Here is a 27,625-nt window from a genome sequence, read left to right as displayed (position 1 = left end):
ATACTAGCTGCAGTTCATGTTGGAAAGAGAGGCGAAGAGATCGGAGCAACATTGACCCCACCTTAGAAAGATCTTTTCCACTACTGAAGGATTCAGAGAGTACTCTTGTAAGGCACGAGAGATCCCAATGCCCGAAGAACTAAACCCGCTGGGGGAAAGTTGGCTTGGAGGATGTAAAGTACATGATGACAGAGTGATAATCTGTCCTGAAGTAGAAACACTCTGCACTGGATAGTATCTAGCTAAGCTCTTATGAAATCCAATACCTACAATCGGTGCCAGTTGAGACTTGTTGAGGTTTATGGTTATACTCAGGTAATGAGCAGTCTGAAGCAATGATCCCTGGCTTGAATCAGTTGATGTCTGGAAGGAGCAGGGAGGAGCCAATCGTCCAGTTAAGGGAAGACCTGAAACCCCTGCAGCCACAGGTGAGGAACAACTACTGCCATCAGTTTGTTAAACACCCAGGGAGTGGTGGTGAGCCCAAAGAAAAGTGCTCTGAACTGAAACTGCTTGGCTCCCAGCTGGAAGCAGAGGAACTTCCAGGACTGCCTGTCCATCTTGACATGTTAGTACATGTTTTGAAGGTTCATCGAGCACATCCAGTCATTGATCTGCAGGAAGGGTAGAATGGATTGAAGGGTGACCCATCCAGAACTTCATCTTGGCAACAGACAGATTCAGGGTTGAAAAGATCCAGAATGGGTCTTAAGTCCCCCATTTTCTTTGGCACCAAAAAGAACCTGGAATAAATGCCGGATCTGAACTGGTCTGAGCTGGATGACTCATTTCTTGAGCAGCCTGGTAATTTCTATGGCTGCCTCCTCCGGATGACCGAGTGGCGTGTCTGGGTGGAAATGGGAGATGGAGAAATGGGATCGAAAAGCCTCTGGACATGATCTGCAGAACCTACAATAGTTTGTAATTGACTCCCAGGCTGTTAGGTGCAGTGATAACCCCCCCCCGACTGACTCCAGAGATGAGCAGTCAGGCAACCCCTCAGGATTCCAGGAAGGAATCCTAAGACCCTTGGTTCTTCGGACCACCTCTGCCAAGAGAGCAGCATCTATCGTATCTGCCTCTGGGTGAAGGTGAATCCTGAGCATCTTGGGAAGAACCTTCATACTTCCGGAACCACATCTTCCATACCCCACACTGATTCCTAGAGAAGGATCATTGTGGGGTCAAGAAGCAGATCCTGATGCCAGACAAAGTCTTCCAGTCCTTCTCCCTCGGGATTAAGGTGTCACGAACCATTTTCCCAAACAAGGTGGAACCATCATAGGGGGCTTTCTTGAAAGACACCTTGAAGGACTCTGAAAAGGCACAAAGGTGGAACTAGGCATGCCACCTAATGGCCACGGCTGTTCCCAAAGCCCTAGAGGCACCCTCGGTAGCATGTGATAGGAGCCTCGTGGAGGTATTGGAGATGGAAGTAAGGATGGGCATGCGGGAAAAAAAAACCTTCTTCACCTCTGCCGACATGGACCCTGGGGCTGACTCAGCGACCTCTTTAACCAGGTCCCTCTGCAGTCTGATTACATGTACAAAATAAATCAGCACATGTAAGGCAAAGGTGGCTGATGCATAGGTCTGCTTTCCAAAATGATCCATCGTCCAAGATTCCCTGTCTAGAGGATGAGCCGAAGAGCTCTCTTGTGCAAGCTCCTTTTTGGTGGCTGCCGCAACCACCATGGCATCGACCGGGGACTTCTTGGACCAGTGTTGTCTAAAGGAGCACTGAGTACCTTATTCAGGTGCCTGCGGATAGGCTCAACCATATCCAGTTCCTTCCATTCCCTAGAAGAAACCAGGTCCACTACAGGATCCACGGAAGGGGACACCCAGGAGATAGTGGGTCCTGTGCCAAATACCTCCAGGAATACAGACTTGTCCAGGGTGGGCTTCTGGGTGGACCACCCACTGTGTTGCTGAAGGAATTCTTGATATCTCCAAAGGAGACATCCTTCGGGGGTGATCGAGGGGAACCCTCACCTTCCTCCAAATTGGTACAATCCATAAGAGACTCCAGCCTTCTATTGCATGTACGCTTCCAAGGGGGCTCCTCGGGGGGGGACTCCAGGGAGGACTTGGAAGCCTCAGAGAGTTCCTGTGGGGGAACGCCCTGGAGCAAAGTGGCAACAGGCTGTCCCTGAGGGGGTAGGATGGCAGACTCCAGGTCAGAAAAAGAGGGAACCAGGACAGACATCGAGGAGGAAAGCATCAAGGGTCCTGAAGGAGCAGAGAGGAAGCTCTCCACCACCTCAAAGGCTCAAGACGAGCAGATCCATGAAGTTGGCACGGCCAAGATTGGATGCGCTGCCCCCTGTGTTGAGGGGGGAACTGGAGTCGAGGCTCATTGAGGAAGGGACGACCCAGAAAGCCACAAAGTCAATGCCATCTCCTTGGACCTGACACCAAGGCTAGGGCTCCAAGAGTCAGTTGGCTCTGAAAATGTTGGAGCCGAACTACTCAGGGCAATGGTCGGCATTGAGGTACCAAGACCCATTGGCACAGATCCCTTGACACTGGGAAACCTCTGATCCGATGAGGGTGGATTGGAGAAGGAGTAATGGGGAGACAAATGGACTGCATGCTTCTGGCCCCAGACGGGGAAGAAGAAGGCAAGACTCTCAACTGAATCTGGGCCCGAATAATCTTCAGCATCATCCTGTCCACCTCAGCTTTAGACAGGCTCCGAGACGACTGGACGGAAGAAGCCACCGACCCGGGCCTGGAGTGGTGCCGAAGGGAGGTTGAGAGCGGGTACCGAGCCTGGGAGGTCTCTGGCTCTGGTGAAAAACAAGGAGACTAGAGCCGAGGAAAGCTCCGGCTCGGATACAGGAGAGACTTGATTGGGGGCCACTTCCTAGGCCGATCCCACTCTTTGGCTTGGGCCTTCTCCCCATCCCCAGACTTCTTAGTGGGAGGTTCAGTCCCAGAAGCCAGGGCGGAGGAAGAAGTAGAGGCCTCTGAGGGTGAAGGAAGGAGGCCCTTAATTATCAGTTTGTTCCTCCTGTTGATCAAAGTGTGGGGGTTGAAGCCTGCACAGATCGAGCAGGTGTCGTCCAGGTGAGGCACACCCAAACAGGCCATGCACAGAGTGTGGCCATCAGACAAGGGAAGCTTATTGCCACACACTGCACATTTCCTGAAGCCCGGCTTGTGGTCATCAGCCATGCAAACAGGAAAAAACAAACCACACAGTCACTCACACACACAAGGAAGGGAGGATAAAGAGACCCCCCCCCCCCAAACCGATGCCTGAGTGCACAGGGATAGGGTAAGGTAGAAAGGGTAAAGAGAGGATAAAGGCAACAGAAGAGTGAAGAAAAAACCCAAGAAATTAACCACTTACTGTAAAAGGAGCTTGGTGCTACAGAACCATGCTGCTGTTCTAACAAGCGGCAAAAGAGATCTGGGGGGCATTATGGATAGGGGAGGAGCTCGGACTTCGGATCCGATACTGGAGTTTGCAGTAGAGTCAGATTTATAAAATTTGTTGTGTTTGGCTGAAGATGTGATTCTCAGCTTTCTATCTACAGTGGAATCTTTGTCTGATAAAACACAATTAAAATCACCAGCCATTATGACTTCACCTTTCACGTAATAGGGTATAGTGCCTAAGTAACTTCTGACATCTTTAGCTCCAACTCCTGGAATCCAATAGTAGTTCACCGATGTATATAGTTTTCTGTTCCACTTAATTATAACAATATTTAATATACCAGTTTATCAACATAGGTATCTTTTACTTTAGGCATTACTGTTTTTTCCACAAAATGAGAATGCCTCTTTTTTAGCACGAAAGCGAAAACCTGCTAAAACCAAATAATTCATTAATGAAAGTTTATTTACATCGTTATTAAATAAACATGTTTCCTGCAAAAATACTATTTGAGCTTTATGTAATTGCAAGTATATGAGCAGATTCATCCCTTTTACTGGATTATTCAATCCATTAATATTAACAGACATGCATTTAAAATCAGACATTTATATGAGAGAGAGAAAAAAAACAGGTATATTGAAATCACATTTATGTGCAGAACTTACTACATACTTCATATATAATATGAAATTTTCAGCTATGGACAAAACTTTTTTAACAAATAAATCACCTAATGATATAACCCTAAAACATTCTACCATGGAATTAAACTACCTCTCAAACTCTCCATTAGACTAAAAGCTTAGATCATGCTTCTGATTAATATTAATGTATCTCATATTTTTAGCATGCATTATCTTAAAAAAAAACATCAGTGAGTTATTATGAGTAAGAAAAGTTAAACAGGTGTTCGGAATCTATTTTAAGTTGACCAAACTGAATAGCTCTACAATCATCTTTCCCTGAACCTCACATTATCTCCTTGGTCTACTATAGGGAGGAAGTCAGTTGTTATTTTCATGTTTATTATTTTACAGGTCAGAGTTATATTTTTCTATTTTATTTACTACGTGTAAAGTTGTTCATAGGATCACAAGTTCATAAATTAGTACCAGGCCAAATGCTCTTGTGGGCCATTCCAAGCCCAGCTAATTACCCCAGGCCACTATGCCAACTACCCACCCTTGTAGACATTTATTTTCTTTAACTATACACATTTTTACTTACTCTAATATCTTTTTATTTCTGTTTGTATACCATGTCTTATACTATACCTAGGTTTTATATTTTAGCTATAATCCTAGTGTAGAATATCATATACTAAAACATTTATATTTACCCTTATTTGATTCTCTTTAATCTAGTACTGTTAGAATCAGTCCTATTTTTACTTAAATGTTATGTCTAACAGTATATGAACAAACATTTGAAAAATCTACCCTTTTTAAGATTTAAACGTTCCATTATAAATTGTTCTGAGATATTAAGTTTTGTTATCATTAAAGAGACACAATAACAGAGAAACACAATCCTATTTTTTTATCAGAAGTGTCTTTCTATAGGCTAGTATATAAACTATCATTTTGGTATACCACAAGCATTCAGAACTATTTAATAACTGGCAGTGGTTTAGAATGCAGTTCACTGTCTTTTGCTTATATCTTACTTACATTCATTGACATCTTACCATATGATTCAAAATATTATGATTATTTACTTTTAGATAGGAAGTAACTTGGAAAATTCTTACAATTTTCAGAAATCCCACAGCATCACAAAAGTGCTCATGATTCTAATTAAGCTCCTTCAAGCTGGTCCTCATAACAAGGGCTTGCAAATGAACAGTTTATCAGCTACAATTCACACAAAAATGCTCACAGGTGAATCCAAGCCACCTCTACATTATACATCAATCCCTCAAACCCTTCCAAACTACTAAACAAACAACAAAAAAACGTTACAAAGTATGTTAACAACTAAAAATCTAATGTATTTAAAGAAATAACATTTAATGATTCAGTAAGCACTATTGTATGAAATGTTTAATATAAAGAAAGTACAGTTTTGTACCTACCATAAATGTAGATGTCCGATAGGTATGCAACTGCAGTCCTGACATATGGGGTTGTCCTGCCTCAGGCAGCCCTACGGTCGGCCGGATTCCAAAGTATGGGTCCGGCGTCGGCTGATGTCGCCCTTTCCCCGACGTCAGAGCGCCTGGGGTATAAAAACGTCAGCCGACACCATCTTCTTCTGTATTTCTTGCACCAGATGCCAGGTGCCCTAAATTTTGAAAAAACGGAGAAAAATTCCAGACAAGTACAACAGCATAAAAACAAATACACCATAAAAGATTACCCCAAGTAGCTAAAATGAGGGGTAGAAACCCAAAAGTATACCACAGAGGGGTAGGTGGGAGGGAAAACCTGACTGCAGTTGCATACCTATTGGACATCTACATTTATGATAGGTACAAAACTGTACTATGTCCTTCAAGGATGCAACTTCAGTCCTGACATATGGGTTGAATACCATAGCCAACCTGGGGGTGGTAGGCACCAAGACAAAGATGGTGTAGCTAAAATGCCCTGCAGGACTGCAGAGGCAAACCCTGCTCTGGACCTGGAGTATAAAGCCAGGTTGTAATGTTTGGAAAATGTATGCACGGAGCTCCATGTAGCAGCTTCTAAAATGTCCTTTGTTGCCACTCCTCTTAAAAAGGCTGTGGAGGTGGCTGTAGCTCTGGTGGAATGTGGCCTGATGTCAGCTGGCACAGTTTTTCCATGAAAAGAGTAGCAGAATCAAATGCAATTTCCAATCCATTTAGAAATTGTCTGTTTGGAAATTGCTTTGCCCTGCAATCCAGCAGCAAAAGCTACAAAAAGCTGGTCAGATTTTCTGAAAGACTTTGTTCTGTCCAAGTAGTAGCGCAACTGTCTGTGTATGTCCAAGGTGTGCAGAAGTCTCTCTCCTTTATTTTGAGGATTGGGAAAGAAGGTAGGCAGGTGAATAGCTTGATTCAGAGACACCCTGGATACCACCTTTGGCATGAATGACGGATTGGTTCTCAAAGAAACTCTGTCCTGGTGAAAAATGAGAAATGGTTGTATTGCCATAAGGGCATGTAGCTCAGAGACTCTTCTTGCTGAGGTTACTGCCAGAAGGAAGGCTGTCTTCCAAGACAGAAATTGCAACTCTGAAGATGCTGCTGGTTCAAAGGGAGGAAGAGTTAATTTTTCCAGCATGAAGTTGAGGTCCCATGCAGGCACTGGTGGTTTCCTTGGAGGGTTGATGTTCTTTATACCTCTTAGAAACTGTCTTAGCAATGGGTGAGAAAATACAGGCGGATCAGTGTTATATTTGGCAGATATTGCTGAAGCATGTATTTTATGGAAGAATATGAAAGGCCATTGTGGAGCATTTCAGCCAAGTATTCCAGGATCTGTGGAATGCTCATCACTGATGGGTCTTGACCCTTTTTGCTGTTTCAGATAAGAAATCTCTTCCATTTTGCTGAGTATGTTTTTCTAGTGGAAGGTCTGCGCGCCTCCAGGATGATATCTTTTACCCTTTTGGAAAGTGTATCCTGAGTAATAGTCATGGAATCTTCCAAGCTGTCAGCTTCAATGTTTTCAAGCTGGGGTGTAGTGTCCTGTAATTGTGCTGTGTCAGAAGTGGCCATTGAGGAAGGAGCCACGGATTGGTGTGTGTCAAGCTCCGTAGCAGTGGGTACCAGTGTTGTCTTGGCCAGTCTGGAGCTATCAGTATGACTTTCGGTTGCTCTGTCTTGATCTTTAGTAACACCTTGGTCATCAAAGGAAGAGGTGGGAAGGCATATAGTGTTAGAGAGTTCCAACTGAAGGAGACAGCGTCCACCTTCCATGCTTGAGGATGGTATGTCCTTGTGCAAAACTTTTTCAGATGGTGATTGAAGTGGGAGGCAAAAAGATCTATATCTGGCCTTCCCCATGCTTGAGCTATTTGTAAGAAAATGTCTGGATGCAACATCCATTCGTGTGGATCCATGATGTTTCTGCTTAGGCTGTCCGCCAGAACATTGTCCTTCCCTGGTACAAACTGGGATTGCAGCTCTATTTTCAATTGTAGGGAAATATCCCAGAGATTCATTGCCAGTCTGCAAAGAGGGTAGGAATGGGTACCTCCTTGCTTGTTTATGTACCACATAACTGTAGTATTGTCTGTCTTTATTAGTAGATGGCCCTGATGCATGAACTTTTCGAAGGCCTTGATTGCATGTATCACTGCCAGCATTTCTTTTTGGTTGATATGCAGGTGCTTTTCTTTTGTGTCCATTGTCCTTGAATGCATCTGCCCTCCATGTGCGCCCCCCATCCATGGTCTGAGGCGTCTGTTGTTATGGTTTGACTTGTATGAGGTTCGCTGAAAGGCAGACCTTTGTTTTTCTGGCTTGCTTGAGCCCACCACAGAAATTCCTTTTGAAGGCATGGAATGAGTGGGATCAATGTTTCCAGGCTGTGGCTGTGCTGAGACCATAGACTTTTTAGGTACCATTGTAGTTTCCTCATATGCAGCCTTGCATGTGGAATCAGAAGAATGCAAGATGCCATGAAACCCAGGGCCTGCAGGATTTTCCTTGCAGTCATCTGGGTGTGTGTTGCCAATCTTCTGAAGTATTCTGGTAATTGTTTTTGTTTTTCTTTTGTCAGAAACGCCATCTGGGTGTTTCTGTCCAGTGTGGCACCCAGGAAAGGTATTTGTTGGGATGGTACGAGACTTGATTTCTGAATATTGACTGTGTATCCCAAGGCCTGCAGTAGGTGAATGACACAGTCCAAGTTTTTTAACAAGGCATGTTGGCTGTCCGCTTGTATAAGGCAGTCGTCCAGATAAGGGTATATTTGTATCCCCTGAAGTCTGCAATGTGCAATTACTGATGCCAGGCATTTCGTGAACACTCTGGGCTCAGTAGATAAGCCAAAGGGCAATGCTGAGAATTGATAATGCTCTGAGCCTGCAAGAAATCTGAGGTATCTTCTGCAACTTTGTCTGATTGGGACATGCAGGTATGCCTCCTTGAGGTCCAGAGTTACCAGCCAAAACCCCTTGCCCAGCATGGGAAGGAGTTGCTGTAAAGTCAGCATTTTGAATTTTGGCACAATAAGGTAAGTATTCAGTGCGGACAAGTCCAGAATGGGTCTCCATTGGTTTTCTTTTCTTGGAACAAGGAACAGTCTTGAATAAAATCCTTGTCCTTGTTCTGCAGAAGGAACCTTTTCTATTGCTCTTATTTGAAGTAGGTTTGTTATTTGTTTGAGTGCCTCTGCCCTTTGATTTGGTGGCAGGTTTGGCCTGCCATGTCTTGTTGGCAGTGTATGAAAATGGAATCTGTATCCTTTGTCTATTATCTCCAGTATCCATTTGTCCTTTGTAATATTGTGCCAATTTTTTTAGAATAAAGATAACTTTCCACCCAAAGGTGCTTCTAATTGAGCCCTGGATGGCGGAGTCAAAGTCAAGTCATTGAGATTGTCCTGGCGGAGCAGTGGAAGGTCCTGCCCCACCTCTCTGGTTCGGAGGCTGCCATTGATGTCCTCTGTAGGAGCCTCGAGTTTGCCCTATACCTCTGCCACGTCTGTTTTTGCCTCTCTGAAATTTGTCTGTGTCAGGAAAGGACCAATGTTTAGAAGGCCAATTCCTGCTGAATCTTGAAGGCTGTACCTGGAGGAAATCTTTGACTGTTTGCACTGATTTTGCCTTTTCCTCTATTTTCTTTAAAACCTCTTGTGCAGTAGCACCAAATAGCTTATGCTTCTCTAGTGGTGCGTCCAAAAGCTTAATTTTCACATGGTCTGGCAATGTTTGTTCCTTTAACCAAGCATGTCTGCATATGACCGCACCTGTCATTGCTGCTCTACATGAAGCTTCCAATGCATCATATCCACACTGAAGGAAATGGCTGCTAACCTGCTTAGTATTATGAACCAATTCCTGTAACCCCTTTCTATCTAATGGTTCAGGGGAAGCCAGTTTCTTTTGCAAGTCATCCAACATGTATTCCTGATACTGAATCATATGGAATTGACAATTTAATGCTCGCATAGAAAGGGTGGAAGATGTATATACTTTCTTGACCCACCTTTCTAAAGCCCTAGAATCTCTTTCCGAAGGGAGTGGGTTCTTAGCAGTAGTGGAGGAAACCCCTTTAGGCCCCTGAGAAATAGTTTCAGGGTCAGCAGTATGGCCCTTGTACAGAAATTGATGTGTGTCTGGGACCCTGTAGTACCTGTCTGGCTGAAAAGGAGCAGGGGGGAGTGAGTCAGGGGTAACACTAGATTCTAAGTACACATCATCTAAAACATTTAAAACTGGAGGAACAGCTAAGGGTCTATGCTGAGGTAGCTTTAAAAATTCCCTTAACCTTTTCCTAGAATCTGAGTATTCTTGGCCTTGCCATTTGAAGTGTTCCCTCATGGAATGAAGCGTTTCCCCAAAGGAAAACTCCTCAGGAGGAGAAGCAGAAGGAATAGATTCCTCCGCATCAGAATCCTCGTAGGCCGGGAAGGCCTCCTCCTGGTAGTCTGAATGTGCAGAATCACCTGAGGCCTCATCGGAGGACTGGGAGTCTACCTGCTCAACCCTAGGCCTCTTGTCAGCAGGCGGCTGAGAGCCTCTATCTGGATGAGGCTGTGAACCCCTAATCAAAGAAATAAGGTCCTCAGCTAAACTTAAAATTTGAGAACCAGAAGTGGATCCCAGAGAAACAGATCTTGGAGGGAGAGACTTAGCACGTGTGTAGGCCTTAATGGACATAGACACTGGAGGCCTGGCAACCCCATGTGCTGGAGTAGTCTTATCCACTGAAATGGTGTCAGAAATATCCTGGGCTACGGTCTCAGAGGGGAGCACAGAAACCGGCACCGAGCTGGCCTCCGGTACCGAAGTAACCGGTGGAGCGGTGTCGTCGGTCTGTAGCGGTTGCGAAACCGGCTCAGAAGAGACCGAGACACTCGCGGTAGGCCTAAGCGTGGTGTCGGCCGAGACCGCGGGTGTCGGTCCTTATCCTTCCGTTTTTTAGGTAAATGTGCTGTCGGAAGCTCCGACGGCATGATATAACAGAAATCTTCCCCAAAATAATCCTGTGCAAACTCAGACCGATGCCTAAGAGTGCGCTTATTGAAAGAGGCACAAGTTGCACAGGCCGAGACGTTGTGTTCTGGGCCTAGGCAAGGTAAGCAGTAAGAGTGGAAATCCTTATGAGGTATTTGTTTCCCACAAGTTAAACATTTATTAACTTTTTCACTTTTATCTGACATCGGTTGAGGCAAAGAAAAGGTCCCCAACGGGGTACTTAGCTTTTTTGAAGACTTCAGTAGCTGAAAACACAGGAGCTGGTCGACCGGCACTTGCGAACTGCTTCTGCTTCGGGTGCCACGTGGCAAGAAAGACTGAAGAAGATGGCGTCGGCTGACGTTTTTATACCCCAGGCGCTCTGACGTCGGGGAAAGGGCGACATCAGCCGACGCCGGACCCAGACTTTGGAATCCAGCCGACCGTAGGGCTGCCTGAGGCAGGACAACCCCATATGTCAGGACTGCAGTTGCATCCTTGAAGGACATGACTGCTATTTTTAAAGGAACATAGCAATATAAGCTTGCATTAAAAGAATGACAGTTGTGTGTGATCCAGGTTTAACTTGCAAAAGTGTAAATTTTACTCTAAGTATTTGATAACAATACAAATAATAACTTTTAAGAAATTATATTGTTTATACCTTCTTTATAACGTAACATAACTTTCCGGGGTGTTATTGCATGTCAAGTATACTAGTAGCAAGCATCCAGAACTATGTAATACCCAACAGTGGTTTAGAATGCAATTCACTGTCTTTTATTATCTAATGTGTATTCTTTGACAAATTGGCATATGATTCAAAATATTATGAAAATTTACATTTACACAGGAAGAAGCACCCTGGACAGTTATTAGAATTCTCAGAACTCCCACAGCATCACAAAAGTGCTCATGTCTCTAATTTGTTTCAAGCTGGTTTACATGATAAGGGCTTCAAAATGAACAGTCCATCAGTTACAATTCACATAAAAATGCATCAAAGTAAATCCAAACAACCTCTCCACTACATATCAATTCCTCAAACTCCTCCAAACCACTAAAAAAAACAACAAAAAACATTTCAAAGTATTTTAAACAGTAAAAAGCTATTGTATTTAAAGAAATATCATTTAATGATTCAGTAAGCACTATTTGTATGCGATGTTTAATATAATGCTATGGAGACATAGCATATAAACTTGCATTAAAATAATGACAGTTATGTGCGATCTAGGTTTAACTTGTAAAAGTGTGAATGCTACTCTAATTAGCCGACATCATTCCAATAATACTTTTATATACATGTAAAAATCTATATTTTTTATACTTTGTTTACAGCATAGCATGTCTTTCCTGGGTGCTACTGCATGTCAAGTATACTATCAGTAGCACACTACTGGACCATTTTAAGAACCTAGAATTTAACTTAACATGCCTCTTTTGTGTCATTTGTTGCATCTTGTATTATATTTAAAAAGAGGTTATGTACTCCCCATAGCGATCTATCTGCGTTGTCCATTTTCATTCTTCCTCAATGAATGGGTTTGAGTTTGACTCGGTCACTTTCTACAGATTCTATGATCCGAATCTCAAGCTCCTCCCTTACCCACAATACCCCTTGACCATTACAATAACTCAGATCGAGTTTGTTGCTATGATATATATTATAGTAATATATAATCAAACTATGACAAGAAAGTAATAGATGAAAGATCAGCAGCTCAAACAGGAACGATGATTCATAACCATTCTTCCATTAAATTTCTCCCAGGGTTAAGGATTGGGGAAAGGTCAGAGGGAAGTGGAGGAAGAATGAAAATGGACAACACAGATGGAAAGTTATGGTGAGTACACTTTTACCTGATATTGGCATTTTCATTTGCTCCTCAATGAATGGGACAGAGCCCCCAGCTAGAATAAACTTGGGTGGCCCTCATGGAAGGATGTTCCGGAGCACCACAGAACCAAAGACATCACTATTTCTAGAAATGATGTCAAATTTGTAATGCCCAATAAAAGTATGAGTATTATGCCAGGTGGCAGCTGCACAAATATCAATACAAGCTCTTGCCTAAAAGGCTACGGAAATAGACATTAAACTGGTTGAATGCGTCTTCAGTTGTTTAGGTAAGGCAATACCTATTGAATAAATATGGGAACTGCAATTTGTTATCCATTTAGCCAAGGTAGATAGTTTTTGAAACTGGTCTTCCCATTCTTAAATCAGAAAAGGAAACAAATAGTTGTTCACACTTTCTGAATGCCTTGGTTTTGCCCAGGTATAAATGCAGCTGTCTATATATATATATATATATATATATATATATATATATATATATATATATATCAAGAAGATGAAGGGTATATTCTCCTTTATTTTCAAATTTAGGAAAGAAAACTGGCAGATTGATAACCTGGTCGATACTGGTTTCAGAGGTGACTTTTGGTAAGAAAGAGGGATTTGAGCGTAAAGTAATTCTGTCTTTGTGAAAAATGAAATATGGTAGTTTGCAACACAGAGCTTGGAGTTCTGATACCCATCTTGCAAATGTTATAGCTACCAAAAACACAGTTTTCCACCAAAGAAACTTGAGATCCAGCTTATCTGATGGTTCAAAAGGAGAGTGAACTAAGGCTTGTAACACCATGGTGAGGTCCCAGTGTGGAGTGGGGTACTTTACTGGAGGTCTAAGTAAAACACTACTCCTAAGGAATGCTTTACACAATTTAGCTGATGTTAAAGGAGAAGCATTATTATATGATAGTTCAAGATGGCTGCTAACTAAACTTAAACAGTGGAAAAACTTGCTCCATCCTAGAATATAGAAGCAAGGAAGTCTAGAACTGCTGGAATAGGAGAAGTGAAGGGACCCAATTGTTTCTGGTGAGCCCAAAAAGCAAATCTTCTCCAATTGCTTTTGTAATTTTTTCTAGTAGAGGCTTTATGGGAAGAGACCAAGATTTTTTTGAATTGGGGAGGAAAGCCTGGAATGTCTAGCCATCATCGGAATTGGAGAAATCATGCAGTCAACTTGAGGCTTGCAATATCTGGGTGAACTTGTCCTGATGGGTGAGATAGGAGGTCTGGACTGGGATCCAGTGTCAAAGGGGGATGTAGTAAGTGAGACCATAGGAAGGGAAACCTTACTTGTCAAGGCCATAAGAGAGCAATGAAGGTCACTCTTCTCTTTAACCAAAGTGCTGAAGAAATCTGGGGAACAGAGGCAGGAGGAGTAAGCATAAAGGAGACCGGAGGGCCAAACATGGACTAGACCATCTCTTGGGGACTGTCCCTGAGTTGGGATAAAGGCAAAGAACCTGCTGCATTTGTTATTGGACGGGGATGCAAATAGGTTGCAGCAAGGTTGACCCCACTTGTGGAAGATTATGTTTGCCTCTGATTGTTTGAGAGACCACTAGTGAGGCATGAGAATGGACTTGCTGAGTTTGACTGCTAGAATGTTGGACTTCTCCAGTATATGCGTTGCTACTGGAAAGCAGTTGAAAGAGATATCTCATTGCCACACCCTCAGTGTTTCTCGACACAGAGAGTAGGCACTGGTTCCCCCCTGTTTGTTGATGTACCAGACTACTGACATACTGTCCATTTGTATAGCAACAGTCCCTAGACAAAGAAAGCTCTGAAAGGCCTGCAATGCTAGAAGCACAGCTCTCATCTCCAGGACACTGATATGCAGATTGGTCTCTTGTATTGACCATGTGCCTTGAACAATCTGTCTCAAGTAATGCCACCCCCAGCCCAACTGGGAGATGTCTGTGGTCAATGTGGCTCTGGGGGCAGGAAGGATAAATGGATGACCTAAGTTCGATCTTCTTGGAGTGGGCCCTTCAAAGAAGAGAATTTCTCCACACCTGAGCCAATTTTATGGGATGACTGAAGGGATAGCAATGAAAGGACCATTGCACCACTAGAGTCCATTGGAGAATTCTTGTGTGTAAGTGAGCAGTGGGAATCAAAGTTATAGTGGCAGCCATTGACCCTAATGCTTTGAAGACCAATCTCGCTGGGGGTGCTGGAATGGAAAGAACTTGCCTGACATGTGTCCTCAATGTAAGAATCCTGTTCTGAGGCAGAAAAGCTAGACAACTGACTATGTCCAAGTGAGCCCCTATGAAGTCTATTACTTGAATAGATTGAAGAAGAGACTTGTGCATGTTGATGGTGATTCCCAGAGAGAGTGCCAGGGGAAGTAAATAATCTCTGGCTTTTATTAGTATCTACCTGGTTGGTGAGGTAAGGAGCCAGTTGTCTAAATAGGGCAACACTCTGAATCCAAGCAGTCTCAGGTGAGTTGCTACCACTGCCATGCATTTGGTGAACACCCTGGGGGCTGTGGTGAGACCAAAGAGCAGGGATCTGAACTGGTAATGACTGTCTTCCAGTCCAAATCTCCGATTTCTTTGAGAGCACCTGTTCATTTTGATGGGATAGTTTGCATCTTGAAAATCGACTGACATCCAGTTGTCCTTCTGAAGGGGCAGAATGAACTGAACAATGACCATTCAGAATTTGGAGTTTTTTAAAAACTGGTTCAGATAAATTAGATCCAAAATTGGTCTCAGGTCCCCTATCTTTTTTGACACTAAAGAGAACCTTGAGAAAATTCTGGATCTAATTTGGTCTGGTGGGACCTTTTGGATAACTCTTTTGTCTAGCAACTTTGCAATTTCTTGAGCTGTAGTTCCCTCTGATTTGGTGGAACATCAGGGAGAATTTTCTTTGGTTTTACTGGAATTTGTAAAACGGGAATGAAACATCCTCTGGATATGATCCTTTGCACCCAAAAGTAATTTGTGATGGCTAGTCTAGCCAGGCTTGTTTTTGCAAGGACAAGCACCCCTCGACTGCTTCCAGAGAGGGACAGTTGGGGCAACCCTTCAGTAATGCTGGAAGGACCTGTCCGAGAAAGAATCTCGAGATCCTTGACTCTGTGGACCACCTCTGCCACATGGGAAATGTCTACTTTTATAACTATTTCCCCTCTGCCTCCGGAGAAAAAGTCTCTTGTGTGACTCCTGGAAAGGACCTTGTGACTTCTTGAACCACATTTTCTTACCACCACGCTGGTTCCTAGAAAGGGTCTCTCGGTGGCATAGAAAAGCAGATTCCAATGGAAGACAAGGTCTTTCCATCCTGTTCACTATGGGGACCATCTCTTTCACTGCTGCCCAAACCAGGACGATCCAAAAAAGGGAACATTGATGCATGATGTCTTGAAGGGTTCCACAAAATCACATAACTGCATCCAAGCCAATCTCCTTATGGCTATACCTGAACCAGCTGCCCTTGAGGTACCTTCTTCGGCATGTGAGATTAACCTCATAGAACATTTTGAAATGGACTATAAGGTGGCCACTTGCAAGGAAAAAGATTTCTATTCCTCTGCAGACATGGACCCTGGGGCAGAGTTAGTTAGTTCCTTTATTAAGTCCCTCTGTAATCTGGTGAAATGTGCCAGGTAGTTCAAAGATCGTAATGCAAAATTCGCTGACGCATAAAGCCACGTCCCAAATCTGTCCAAAGTCCTAAATTCCCTGTTAAGGGGATGGGCAGTAGAGATCTGTTCCACAGGATCTTTCTCTTTGGTTGTCCCAACAACCACGGCATCTACAGAAATCCCTTTTGTCCAGTGCTGTTTATCTGCTGAGGCACTTAGTATTTTATCCAGCCATTTCGGGATAGGGTCCATGGAGTCCATTTCCTTCCACGAGACAAGATCTATAAGCTCACCATTTGGGGGGGGGGGGCGGCAAGTAGTTGACAGGCCAGACCTGAAGGCTTCCAAAAACACTGATTCCTTCTAGGAAAGGGTATGGGCAGAACAACCACCTTTCTGGTGACGGAGCTCTAGGATGTCTCCAAATGAGACATCATCTGGTTGAAATCTATGGGACACTTCCCCTCAAAGTTGGTGTCTTCTGTGAGGGAATTCCTATGAGGAATCCATGTGCTTCCTCTTCCATGTTCTCTTACGAGGGACCTCCTCAGCAGGATGTTCTGGGGAGGTACTGGAAGAGACAGGGAGCTTCACAGATGGAGCTGTTTGGAAGTTCTTCTGGGCTGGCTGTCCCTGTAGTGTAGGATGCGTAGGCTCAGACACAGGATCCAGAGAAGGAACAAGGTACAGATCCAAAGATAGGAGAGTTGACACTACTCTTGGCTGAAAGAAGACTCTCTCCATCACTTCAAAGGCAGAGGGACTTAAAGAGACCAGGGACAATCCCCCCAGAGCCAAGACTCTCAAAGCAGACAATCTCCAAGTCTCCCTGATCCCGCACTCCTTGGGAGGAGTCGGAGCCGAGCTATCAAGCGCCAAGGCTCTGAGAGGAAGCGACAGCTCTAAAAACTTCAGAGTCAAAGTCAACCCCTCAGATCTGATGCCAATGCTTTGTCTCCGAGAACCATCATGCTCCAACAGAGTCAGAGATGATCAGGTCAGGGAAGTCATCAGAGTTGAAGCTTTTGTATCCAATGTATCGACTCCTAGAGCTTTTGGATCCACAGGCTCTGAAATGGATGGTCAGACTGGAAAAAAAGTAATGACAGGCAGAAATGCAAGTTGACCTCACAAATCTGGTGGGGGACAGAGCTGACAAAATCTCCATCTGGAACGGTGTTCTGAGGAATTTGCTCATCATCCTATCGACTTCTGCTTCAGAAAGACTATGGGAGGACCTAATGGAAGAGGAAGCAGAGGGAGGGCCTAGAGGACCTTTCTGGAGTCTCTTGCAAGAAAAGGGGACCTTAGCCTTGGAGATACCAGATCCAGGAAGAATCTGGGAACATGGAGCCTAGTGGATGGAGCCGTACACTCTTTCGATCTGAACGCTTTGGATCTGAAATTTTCAGAACTTTTTTAGGAGGCTCTGAGGAGGATCACTGCAGAGGAGTCCAGGCAGGAGAGCACTTATGGTGTTCCCTACGCTGACTTGGATTTCTGAGAGGGAGTTTGAGCCACTGAAGAAGTACCTGAGAAGGAAGCTGAAGCAGGGAGGAGACCTTTTAAAATAAGTTTGTTCCTCCGATTGCTGATAGCCTTCACATTGAAAGCTGCACAAATAGCACAAGGGTTGTCTAAATCCGCTGGGCCTAAATTGTAAACGCACTCACTGTGGGCATCAGAAGTGAAATCCAGCTATAGCGGGAAAAGGTTTGTAAAGGACGAAAAAGAAAAAAAAAAGTTTAACCAAAATATACAAATGGATTTAAAGAGGTGAAGAACGGACTACAAACGATGGTATAACTAGAGAAATACCAAAAGGATTTGGTAGTGGTAAAAAGGGTAAGAAGGGAATAGGTATATAGAAAGAGGAATAGAAATATAGAAAAAGATCAAAAAGTTACACTCGCAACCCAAAAGGAGCTCGAGAAGTCATAATCCCGACCGCCTTGAACAGCATCAAATGAGATCTGGGTTATTGTAATGGTCAGGGGAATTGTGGGTAAGAGATGAGTTTGAGATTTGGATCTTAGAATCTGTAGAAAGTGGCCAAGTTGAATCCAATGGTCAGATCCAAACATATTCATTGAGGAACAAATGAAATGACATCAGATTAGTACATTATTCAACTATGCCAAGAATCAGAAAGTGTGCCACCTAACATAAGCTTCCTCATAGTATTGATCAACTTTTAATAAAATGACTAGTTTCACCTTTTAAACTTTAAACTAAATAAAATTTTATATATAGCCAAAAGAATTAAACTTGACATTTTAAAAAACGAACTACTAACCATTTGAAGTAGGGAATGAAAGAAATATTTACCTTATAAAAAGTAACATTCAGCACCTGTTCATAAGTATTCAAGCACTTTAAATTAATAACAATCAATAACCATTCAATTGTCCTTCAGTTTTTACTGCTTTTGTCTTTTATTAACAGGCCATCTCTTGTTGCATTTTTCTTCAAAGAATTTGACAGGTTCCAGTACATTTCTTCGGTTTTGGTAGGATTTTATTTTTCTGTATACTTTTTTGTATAAAGTCCATTGCATCGTCCAAGGTGTTAAAATCTTTCGTTCTGGAAGGTGAATCCATATTTTTGCTGAAAACAATATTTGTGCTTTAATACTGTTTTTCTTTAAGTTTTAACAAATGGCACACATGCTTTTCTCTTTGACATCACTAGTGTTGAATAGTCATAGTCAAATCTTATTGCATTTTCTTTAATTTTAACGGGATAATTAGTCCATATAGCTTTTAGGACTAAATCCATCTCATGACTTGAGAAAAATCTTATGATCTCTGACCCTGGTGAAGGTGGGTTTTGTTTTAAAGATGAGTTGGAAAGTAATTTATGTGCCCTTTCGATGCCAAAGGAAAAAGCTTCAGGCAGGTTCAAAGTTTTAGGCAGCCAGGAATTAAGGAATTGAATCATACTGTCTCCAATTTTTTTCAGGAATCCAGAAAATCCTGATGTTATTCCTTCTAGAACTGTTCTCTAAAGCTTGTATTTTGTCCCGAAATTAGTTGTTTTGTTTCAGAAGAAATTCAGTGTTATTCTCATTTTCAAGTAATCTTCCATCAAAACCAGACACTGCCTCTTCTATACTCGAGATTTGTGATGACTGTTGTTTAAGAGATTCACTCAGCACTTCAACTTGTTTTTTTACATTCTTCTTTAAAAGTGTTTAGTTTGCTTATTAATTTATCTTTACAGATAACTCACTGATGTTCGTATAAGCCTGTAGATCTTCTTCCATTGTACTGTCCTGTACACTACGCTTACAGTGGCTCATTCTGAGACATTTAGTTCTTTTTAGTTTTCTTAACAGGAAAAAGCAATTAAAAGAGATTCAAACTTGTTATTTTTGTAGTAAATCTTTCAGCAGATGCTCAACTATAAATCCATCAAGTTTTGAAACATTCTACTTGATTTATTTTAGTAAAAATCCTGTCAGAGATGTTAAAATGAAGCAGAGATAAAAAAAAAAAAAAACCAGTGCCATTAACTGCTCACCATCTTGGCCATGCCCCCATAATGGAGGACTTCTTGTGTATGTTAGAATGTTAACAGTTGCATTAAATTCTTCTATGAACAGTCGCTGTGCAGTGTATTTTTACAGCATTTAGTTGTCTCATATCTTAGAATGATCTATTCCATGATCTCAATCATGCCACTATCTATCTGTATTAAAATTATAACTCATTAACTTACTGTATTGTCATATATCTTGCTTCAGTACATAATTTCAAACACAAATGATGTAATTTCTTTTCACCTGCATACTTTGCAGAAACTATTGTATTGCTGTATACAAGCATCATCAGTTTTCTTCATAATCTGAAAAGGATTTTCTAAATTTTTAATCTCTATCAGTTAATATTTTCTTTTACCACTGTATCATTACATTAGCTCTGTATATCCATTGATATGTATATAAATATTAGCTCATAAGTTTTTAAAATATTGTTACAGTCAATGTGTAGTTCAATAATTTTGCATAGAGCTTTTCTCTCCTGGCCTCCAATGAAAAGGGGTTTCTGCCCAGCTGGACTTCCCTGGCAAATAAATACTTTTAAGCTAAATAAAAAGTAGAGAGGAAAAAAAAACATCATGCCGCCTTCATTCTTGTCCTGTAACCACATAAAACTTAGTTCATGTCTATAAAAACAAAAATCACCTGTTGTGAAACCTCTCGTTCATGTTCCTTTTCCCATTTTGCTTTCTCAGTTTTCAGACTTGCCCTATACTCTGGAAAGTTAGTTAATTCCTGAAGCCATTCCGACTTTGCATTTGCTACAGCTGCTTCTATCTGTGAATTAAAGGGACAATAAAATACTCACTCAAACTACTTTATAACATTTGGGAGTGTCTAAGCACTTCAGCAGTAAACAAATGAATTACATTTAAAGGAACTTACTCTGTCCACAAGACCGACTTGAAAAGAAAAAAGTTATGTACTCACCGTAACATTCCATCTGAGTAGTTAGACTTCATTTGTCAGCAACTTGTGGGTTTCGGATCCGATATGGATCCAAGCCGGCAGCTTTCCAAGCTAAGATCCGAGCTCCAAGTTCCTCCCCCTTACCCATACTGCACTGCAACCTCCTTCCAACCCTCAGATTGAGTTTGCCACCCACAACGTGACATACATCAACTCAAGAGACATGACGTGACCTGATCACACAGACTAGGCTCACAAGATCCAGTAAATCTGAGCCCAAGGACTACCGTAAACCACTACGGTCGGAGGAAGGAGGGAGGGAAGGCTGCTTACAAATGAAGTCTAACTACTCAGATGGAACGTTATGGCGAGTACATAACTTCTTTATCTGAAGTAGTTAACTTCATTTGATCATCAACCTGTGGACAGAGTCCCCAGCTAGCAAAGACCTCGGGAGGCCCTTATGGAAGGATATTCTGGAGCACTGCAGAACCAAAAGAAGCCCATCCTCTAGATACCATGTTCAAACCTATAATGAGTAATAAAAATGTGAGAGGAAGCCCAGGTAGCCGCTGAACAAATGTCATCCAGAGAAACTCTGGACCAGAACGCAGCAGAAGTAGCCATAGAACTAGTAGAATGAGCATGAACCCTGTCTGGTTCTGGTAATCCATGATCCTTGTACACCTGCAAAATGCAAAGTGAAATCCATCTAGCAAGAGTCACCTTTGAAACTGGTTTCCCGAAAAAGGGCTTGGCAAACTAAACGAACAGCTGATCAGACTTACAAAAGGATTTAGTCCTATGTAAATAAAAGCGCAACTGTCTGTGGACATCCAACAAATGAAGCTTGTATTCCCCTTTGTTCTAAAAATTAGGGAAGAATACTGGGAGATTAATAGACTAACTGATATTTGACTCTGAAGTGACTTTAGGGAGGAAAGAAGGATTTGTCTTTAGAGAAACCCTATCCTTATGGAAAACTAAGTATGGAGGTTTCATACACAAGGCTGGAAGTTCAGACACTCTCCTAGCTGAGGTGATGGCGACTAGGAAGGCTGTCTTCCATGACAAGAATTTTAAATTAACTGATGCTGCGGGTTCGAATGGAGGGGCAGCTAAGGCCTGAAGAACAAAAGTCAAATCCCACGGAGGGGAAGGATGCTTAATCGGAGGTCTCAGCAAAAAGGTGCCTTTGATAAAAGTCATCCAAATTCGAGAAGCAGCTAGTGAACCTGAATTTTCTCCTACATGAAAATGGTAAATAGCCGCCAGCTGGACCTTCACAGTGGAAGAGCTGGCCCCCTGTTGGAAAATCTGAGACAGAAATTCTAATACCACTGGAATAGGAGCGGTAAATGGGTCTAAATCTCTTTGAGAAGCCCAAATGGAAAAACGCTTCCATTTACTACGGTACACCTTTCGGGTGGAGGACTTCTGTGCCACCCCCAGAATGGACTTAACAGGAGAAGAGAGGCCGGGCAATTAATGGAACTGGAGCAACCAAGCAGTAAGCTTGAGACTGTCCAGATCCGGGGATGAAAGTCTGAAGGGATAACAAATGAGATCCGGAATGGGATCCAATATCCAGGGTGGAGCTACTAGATGAGACTGTAGGCAGAATGGGGCTATGAGGATAATCCTGCTCCCCAACCGACGAGCTTTCTGCAAGAATTTTGTCATGAGAGGAAGCGGATGATACGCATAAAGAAGACCAGGTGGCCAAGCATGGACAAGAGTGTCTCTGGAGGCCCCCCCCCCCCCGAGGGGGAATCAGAGTGAAAATCTTGCTGCACTTCGCATTGGACAGTGATGCGAAGAGATTGCAGCAAGACTGACCCCACTTGAGGAAGATCTGTTGTGCTACATAAGGGTTCAGAGACCACTCGTAGGGTAAAAGGATAGTCCTGCTCAGTTTGTCCGCTAAAATGTTGGACTGACCCAGGATGTGCATTGCTATCAGAAAATGGTTGGTGGAGATTGCCCATTCGGAGGGTCAGGTACTGAAGTCTGTCTGGAGTCAAAAATACCTTGGCCTAGAGAGAATCTATTCTTGCCCCTATGAAGTCCAGAATCTGAACAGGCTGAAGAGTGGACTTCGCAAGGTTTATTGTGATACTCAAGTAAATTTGACAGCCCCCCCCCCTGTTTTTTGATATACCAGACCACTGACATGTTGTCTGACTGAACTGCAATTGTTCCCAGAAGAAGAGAAGCATAAAGGGCCTGCAACGCTAGAAGGACTGCCCTCATCTCCAGAACATTGATATGCAGAACGGTCTTGTTCGGGGACCACGTGCCTTGGACAGTCCTGCCCAAGCATTGCCCCCCACCCTAGACGGGAGGCGTCCATGGTCACCGTGGCTTGGGGCAGGGTCACAATAAGGGAGTGTCCTTCTTGAAAATCCTGGGATTGAAGCCACCAGATGAGGGCAGTTTTGCACACCTTGCTTAGAGGAATTGGGCAATTTAAGGGTTAGTCTAACAGAGGCCACTGAACTTGTAATATCCACTGTAACTCTCATGTGCAGATGTGCGCAAGGAACCAGATTAATAGCTGCTGCCATGGACCCTAAGGTCCTCAGGACTAGCTCTGCTGGGGGTGAAGAGGTCTGAAGAAGTGCCAAGACATGGAGGGTCAGGTACTGAAGTCTGTCTGGAGTCAAAAATACCTTGGCCTGGAGAGAATCTATTCTTGCCCCTATGAAGTCCAGAATCTGAACAGGCTGAAGAGTGGACTTCGCAAGGTTTATTGTGATACTTAAGTAAATTTGACAGCTGAAGGAAGGAATTCCTGGCTTGAACAAGTTGATGCTTGGAGGGGGTGGTGAAGAGCCAATCGTCCAGGTACGGAAAGACCTGAATGCCCTGAAGCTTCAGGTGGGCCGCTACAACTGCCATGACCTTGGTAAACACCCTGGGGGCTGTGGTGAGACCGAAGGGTAAGACCCTGAACTGGTAGTGATTGGCTCCTTGCTGAAAGTGAAGAAACCCCCTAATCGCCTGTCCATCATAATGTGGTAGTACACATCCTTGAGGTCTACAGAGCATATCCAGTCTCCCTCCTGCAGGATCGGAAGGATGGATTGTAAGGTGACCATCCGGAACTTCTCCTTGGCAACGGACAGGTTCAACGTGGATAGGTCAAGAATTGGCCTCAACTCCCCCATCTCTTTTTGCAACAAAAAGAACTTGGAATAGATGCCTAATCCGGACTGGTCAAAGCTGCCACCTCCCTTTGAGCGGATGGAACATCTGGGAACTGCTTTGGAGGTAAGGGACTGTTTAGAAAGGGAATGGAATAGCCTCTGGATATTATGCAAAGCACCCAGCAGTCTGATGTTATGAACTTCCATTGAGCTAGGTGCTTCGAAAAACACCCCCCAGACTGCCTCCAGAGTGGTGCAGTTGGGCAACCCCCTCAGGGCTGCTGTGCGGGTCGATCCAAAAATGGTTCCTGTGACCCGAAATTCTTCGGTCCCCCTCTGCCTCTGGGCTGGCGTCCACCTTGTCCCCCTCTGCCTCTAGGGGAAAAGGAGTCCAGAGTGTCCTGAGAATACTGAGACTTCTGGAACCACAAATTCTTTTGCCCCCGCTGATTCCTGGAAAAGGACCTTTGGGAGTTAGAGAAGCGGATCCCGAAGGCCGACAGCGTCTTCCCGTCCTTCTCACTCTGGACTAGAGTATATCAAACGGTCTTCCCGGACAGGGTCGAACCAAAAGGGGCATTTGCGATAGATGCCTTGAAAGGTTCTGAAAAATCACAAAATCGGAGCCAGGCGTGACGCCTCATGGCAATGCCGGACCCAGCCGCCCTAGCGGCTCGCCCAGTGGCATGAGAGAGTAGACGCATGGACGTGTTAGTCACCAACTTAAGAGTGGCCATACGTGTTGAGAATGAGCGGTTATCCTCAGCGGAAATGGACTCAGGGGGAGACTCAACATGAAGCCTGATCACGTGGGCCATGTAGTACAGCGCCCATATAGCAAAGGTAGCTGGAGCATACATCTGCTTTCAGAGTCGATCCATCACCCTAGACTCCTTGTCTGGAGGATGGACAAAGGAACTCTCCTGCAACAGTTCCTTTTTAGGGGCTGCCGCCACCACCATGGCATCAACTGGGGAACCCTTACTCCATGTAGGCTTGCCCGTAGGAGAGCACAAAATCTTGTCTGGCCATCTAGGTATAGGTTCTACAGTGTCCGGCTCCTTTCCAAGCTCTGGTGGTAATGAGGTCCACCAGAGGATCAGCCGGGGACACCCAATAGGTAGATGGGCCTGCATCGAACGCCTCTAGGAATACTGACTCATCTTAGGAAGGCTTTTGAGCGGACCAACCTCCCCTCTGATGGAGGATTTCCATTATGTCTCCAAATGAGACATCTTCATGAGATGATCTGGAGGAGACTTCCCCTTCGTCCAAGTCGGTATCTTCTGTGAGGGACTCGGGGGGGTCCATGTGCCTCCTCTTGCACTTGCATTTGTGAGGGACCTCCTCTGGGGGGCTCTCCGGGGAGGGCTCACAAACAGCTTCATATTCCTCGAGGGGAACTGTCTGGGGCATAGCAGACACAGGTTTTCCCTGGGAAGACTGAATGACAGAAGACACACTCAGCAGCGAGGGAGCAGGGATGGACTCAGAGGAAAGAGTGAGGGGTCTCAACCCTCCTGAGAGAATTCTCTCCACAATGTCGAAGTCCAGAGGGGAACCAGCTTCTCTGAAACTAGCAGGACGAGTAACCATGCCCCTCGGATCCAAAGGGATCGGAGCCGAATCCGGGACCGACAGACCCAGAGGAATGGTATGTTCAGACCATAAAGGAGCTGATGACACACTCACCCCCCCCGGATCCAATGCCCAAATCATGGTTCCGAGAACTCGGATCCGACAAACTCGAGGGCATGGCCGGCGTCAAGGTTGGAGGAACCATATGCGCCGACCCCCGGACTCTGAGGCTCCTCGGATCCAGGGACGCCAAAACCCGGGGATGGATCAGAGATGGAGCTATCAGAGCAAACATCAGAGCCGAACTCCCCACTATGGCGGGAGGGGGAGCCAGCAACACTCGATTCTGCAACTGTCTGTAAAAACATTCTCATCATCCGGTCCATGTCAGCCTCCAAGAGGCTTCTTGTTGATCTGGAGGATGCCACCAACACTGACCGAGAGGGCCGATGCAAGGACGATCTTGAAGCCGGCCAAACCTCCTCCTCCGGCTCCGGAGAAAATCTAGGGGAATGGAGCCGAGGGGAAGACGGCTTAAGAGTCTTGCCCGGGGTAGTGACCACTTTAACAAGAAGACCCGAAGGATCCGAAGGGTCTGCTGGTCTCTTACGACCCCTATCTTTGTCTCCCTCTTTTTCCTTTTCCCCTCTCTCTTTCTCTCTTCATGTGCTTCTCCTTCCTGGCCTCTCTGTCGCCCTGTTTGGAAACGAGAGTGTGAGTCCCAGACAGGGGAGGAGGACCAGAAGCTGATACGGCCACAACCCCATAGAGAAATAAGAAGAAGCAGATTCTGCCGGGAGAAGACCAGCCAAAATTAACTTGGCCCTGCGATCTCGCAGAGCCCGAGGGTTAAAGGCTGCAAAAATTTTGCAGCCTGAAGAAAGGTGGGGGACCCCCAAACACGACGCACAGAGGGGGACAACTTATGGCCACACTCTGTGCATTTGGAGAAAGTCAGCTTCTGAGATTCCGACATCACAACCCCCACAACAACCAAAAGGCTAACTAAAGCCCTACCTAAACACACACACACACACACACACACACACACACACACACACACACACACACACACACACACACACACACACACACACACAGCAAAGGCAGGAAAGGGAGGCCTACACTAACTGAAAATACAAAGTTTGCTACTTTTTTTTTGAACGGAAACCCGGGGAGGAAAAAGGGAAGGTAAACCTATCCACACACACAAAACTGACTTTGCACAGTTAAAGTTGTAAAAAAATCCTACTCTACCTTCCTGGAGCTCAGAGAACACGTCTTGGCGAAGCCATGGCAAATGAGATCTGGGGGTTGGGAGGAGGTTGCAGTGCAGTATGGGTAAGGGGCGGAGCTTGGATCTTAGGTTGGAAAGCTGCCGGCTCAGATCCATATCAGATCCGAAACCCACAGGTTGATGATCAAATGAAGTTAACTACTTCAGATTGAGAGTTATGTACTTACCATAATGACAGATCAATGCCTGTCTCTGTTTCAACCTGTGAGTTATCAGATCTGACTCGGATCAGATGCCAGCCAAATCTTCTACACTTCAACTAGGCAGGCTCCACCTCCACTTCTCACAATCCCCCACTCCCTAGTTGATACCTCAGATCAAGTTTGCCCCACTTTAATCAAGCCCTAAATTACCTTACTCACATAAAGGAGAAGGACTCCAAGAACAAGAGAACAACAGAGACTCTCCCACTTGATCATCTTAAGCACCGAGACTAGCCAAAAAAGGTGGGGACTAGGGAGGGGTTTGAACCAGACAGACAGACAAACATGGAGCTATATAATTATGGCAAGACACAACTTTCGTTACAGATTTTATCTTCTCTGCCTGACTTCAATCTGTGGGACAGAGTCCCCAGCCATGTAAAAACCCTTGGAGGATCTACTGAAGAATATTCAGTAACACAGTAGAGCCCAAGGTAGCCCTAGACCTAGACTGAATGTCCAGCTTGTAGTGAGAAACAAAGGTGTGACCCAAGTAGCTGCAGCAGAAACCTTATTCAAGGGAGTTCTGGAAAAGAAAGCCATAGAAGTAGTCATAGCTCTAGCACAGCAACCCTTAGGTTTACCATGCAAAGTCCTGCCTCTCAATGTATAAGCAAAGGAAATACACTCAACAGCCACTTAGATAAAGTCACTTTAGATACGTCTGTTCAATCTGACTTCGAAAAGGAAGCAAACAGCTGGCTGGATTATCTAAAGGCTTTTTTCCTATACAGATAAAATCTCAACTGTCTACTCACATTCAAGCAATGCAGCAAGTATTCACCCTTGCTCAAGAAGTTAGGAAAAAGCACAGGAAAGTGAGCATACCTACTCAAATTACTCTTGGAGGCTATCTTGGGAAGAAAATGACTGGTGTGGAGTGAAACACTGTCTTTGTGAAACATCTGATAAGAAGAATCTAGAGCTTACAGTTTGGAAATTATCCTGCAGGAGGTAACAGCCACCAGAAATAAGGTTTTCCAAGATAAAAACTTTAAGTCAGAAG

The 27,625-nt window shown here is 44.1% G+C and overlaps 1 protein-coding gene across 2 annotated transcripts in view; it reads right to left on the bottom strand.

Annotated features, from left to right (window-relative positions):
- The window catches only part of CEP152 (centrosomal protein 152), a 2,961,597-nt gene that overhangs the window by 438,195 nt on the left and 2,495,777 nt on the right, over positions 1–27,625 (bottom strand). For both annotated transcript variants that reach the window (XM_044077591.1, XM_044077592.1), the window contains exon 20: positions 20,129–20,260. In XM_044077591.1, coding sequence (XP_043933526.1) covers positions 20,129–20,260 — 132 coding nt within the window. The remainder of the gene's footprint in view (positions 1–20,128; positions 20,261–27,625) is intronic.

The sequence above is a fragment of the Protopterus annectens genome, chromosome 7.part0, assembly GCF_019279795.1.
Source record: "Protopterus annectens isolate FY-2018-M chromosome 7.part0, PAN1.0, whole genome shotgun sequence".
Lineage (NCBI taxonomy): Eukaryota > Metazoa > Chordata > Ceratodontiformes > Protopteridae > Protopterus > Protopterus annectens.
Note: the sequence above shows the minus strand (reverse complement) of the source record. Positions and strands in the feature narration are given on the sequence as shown.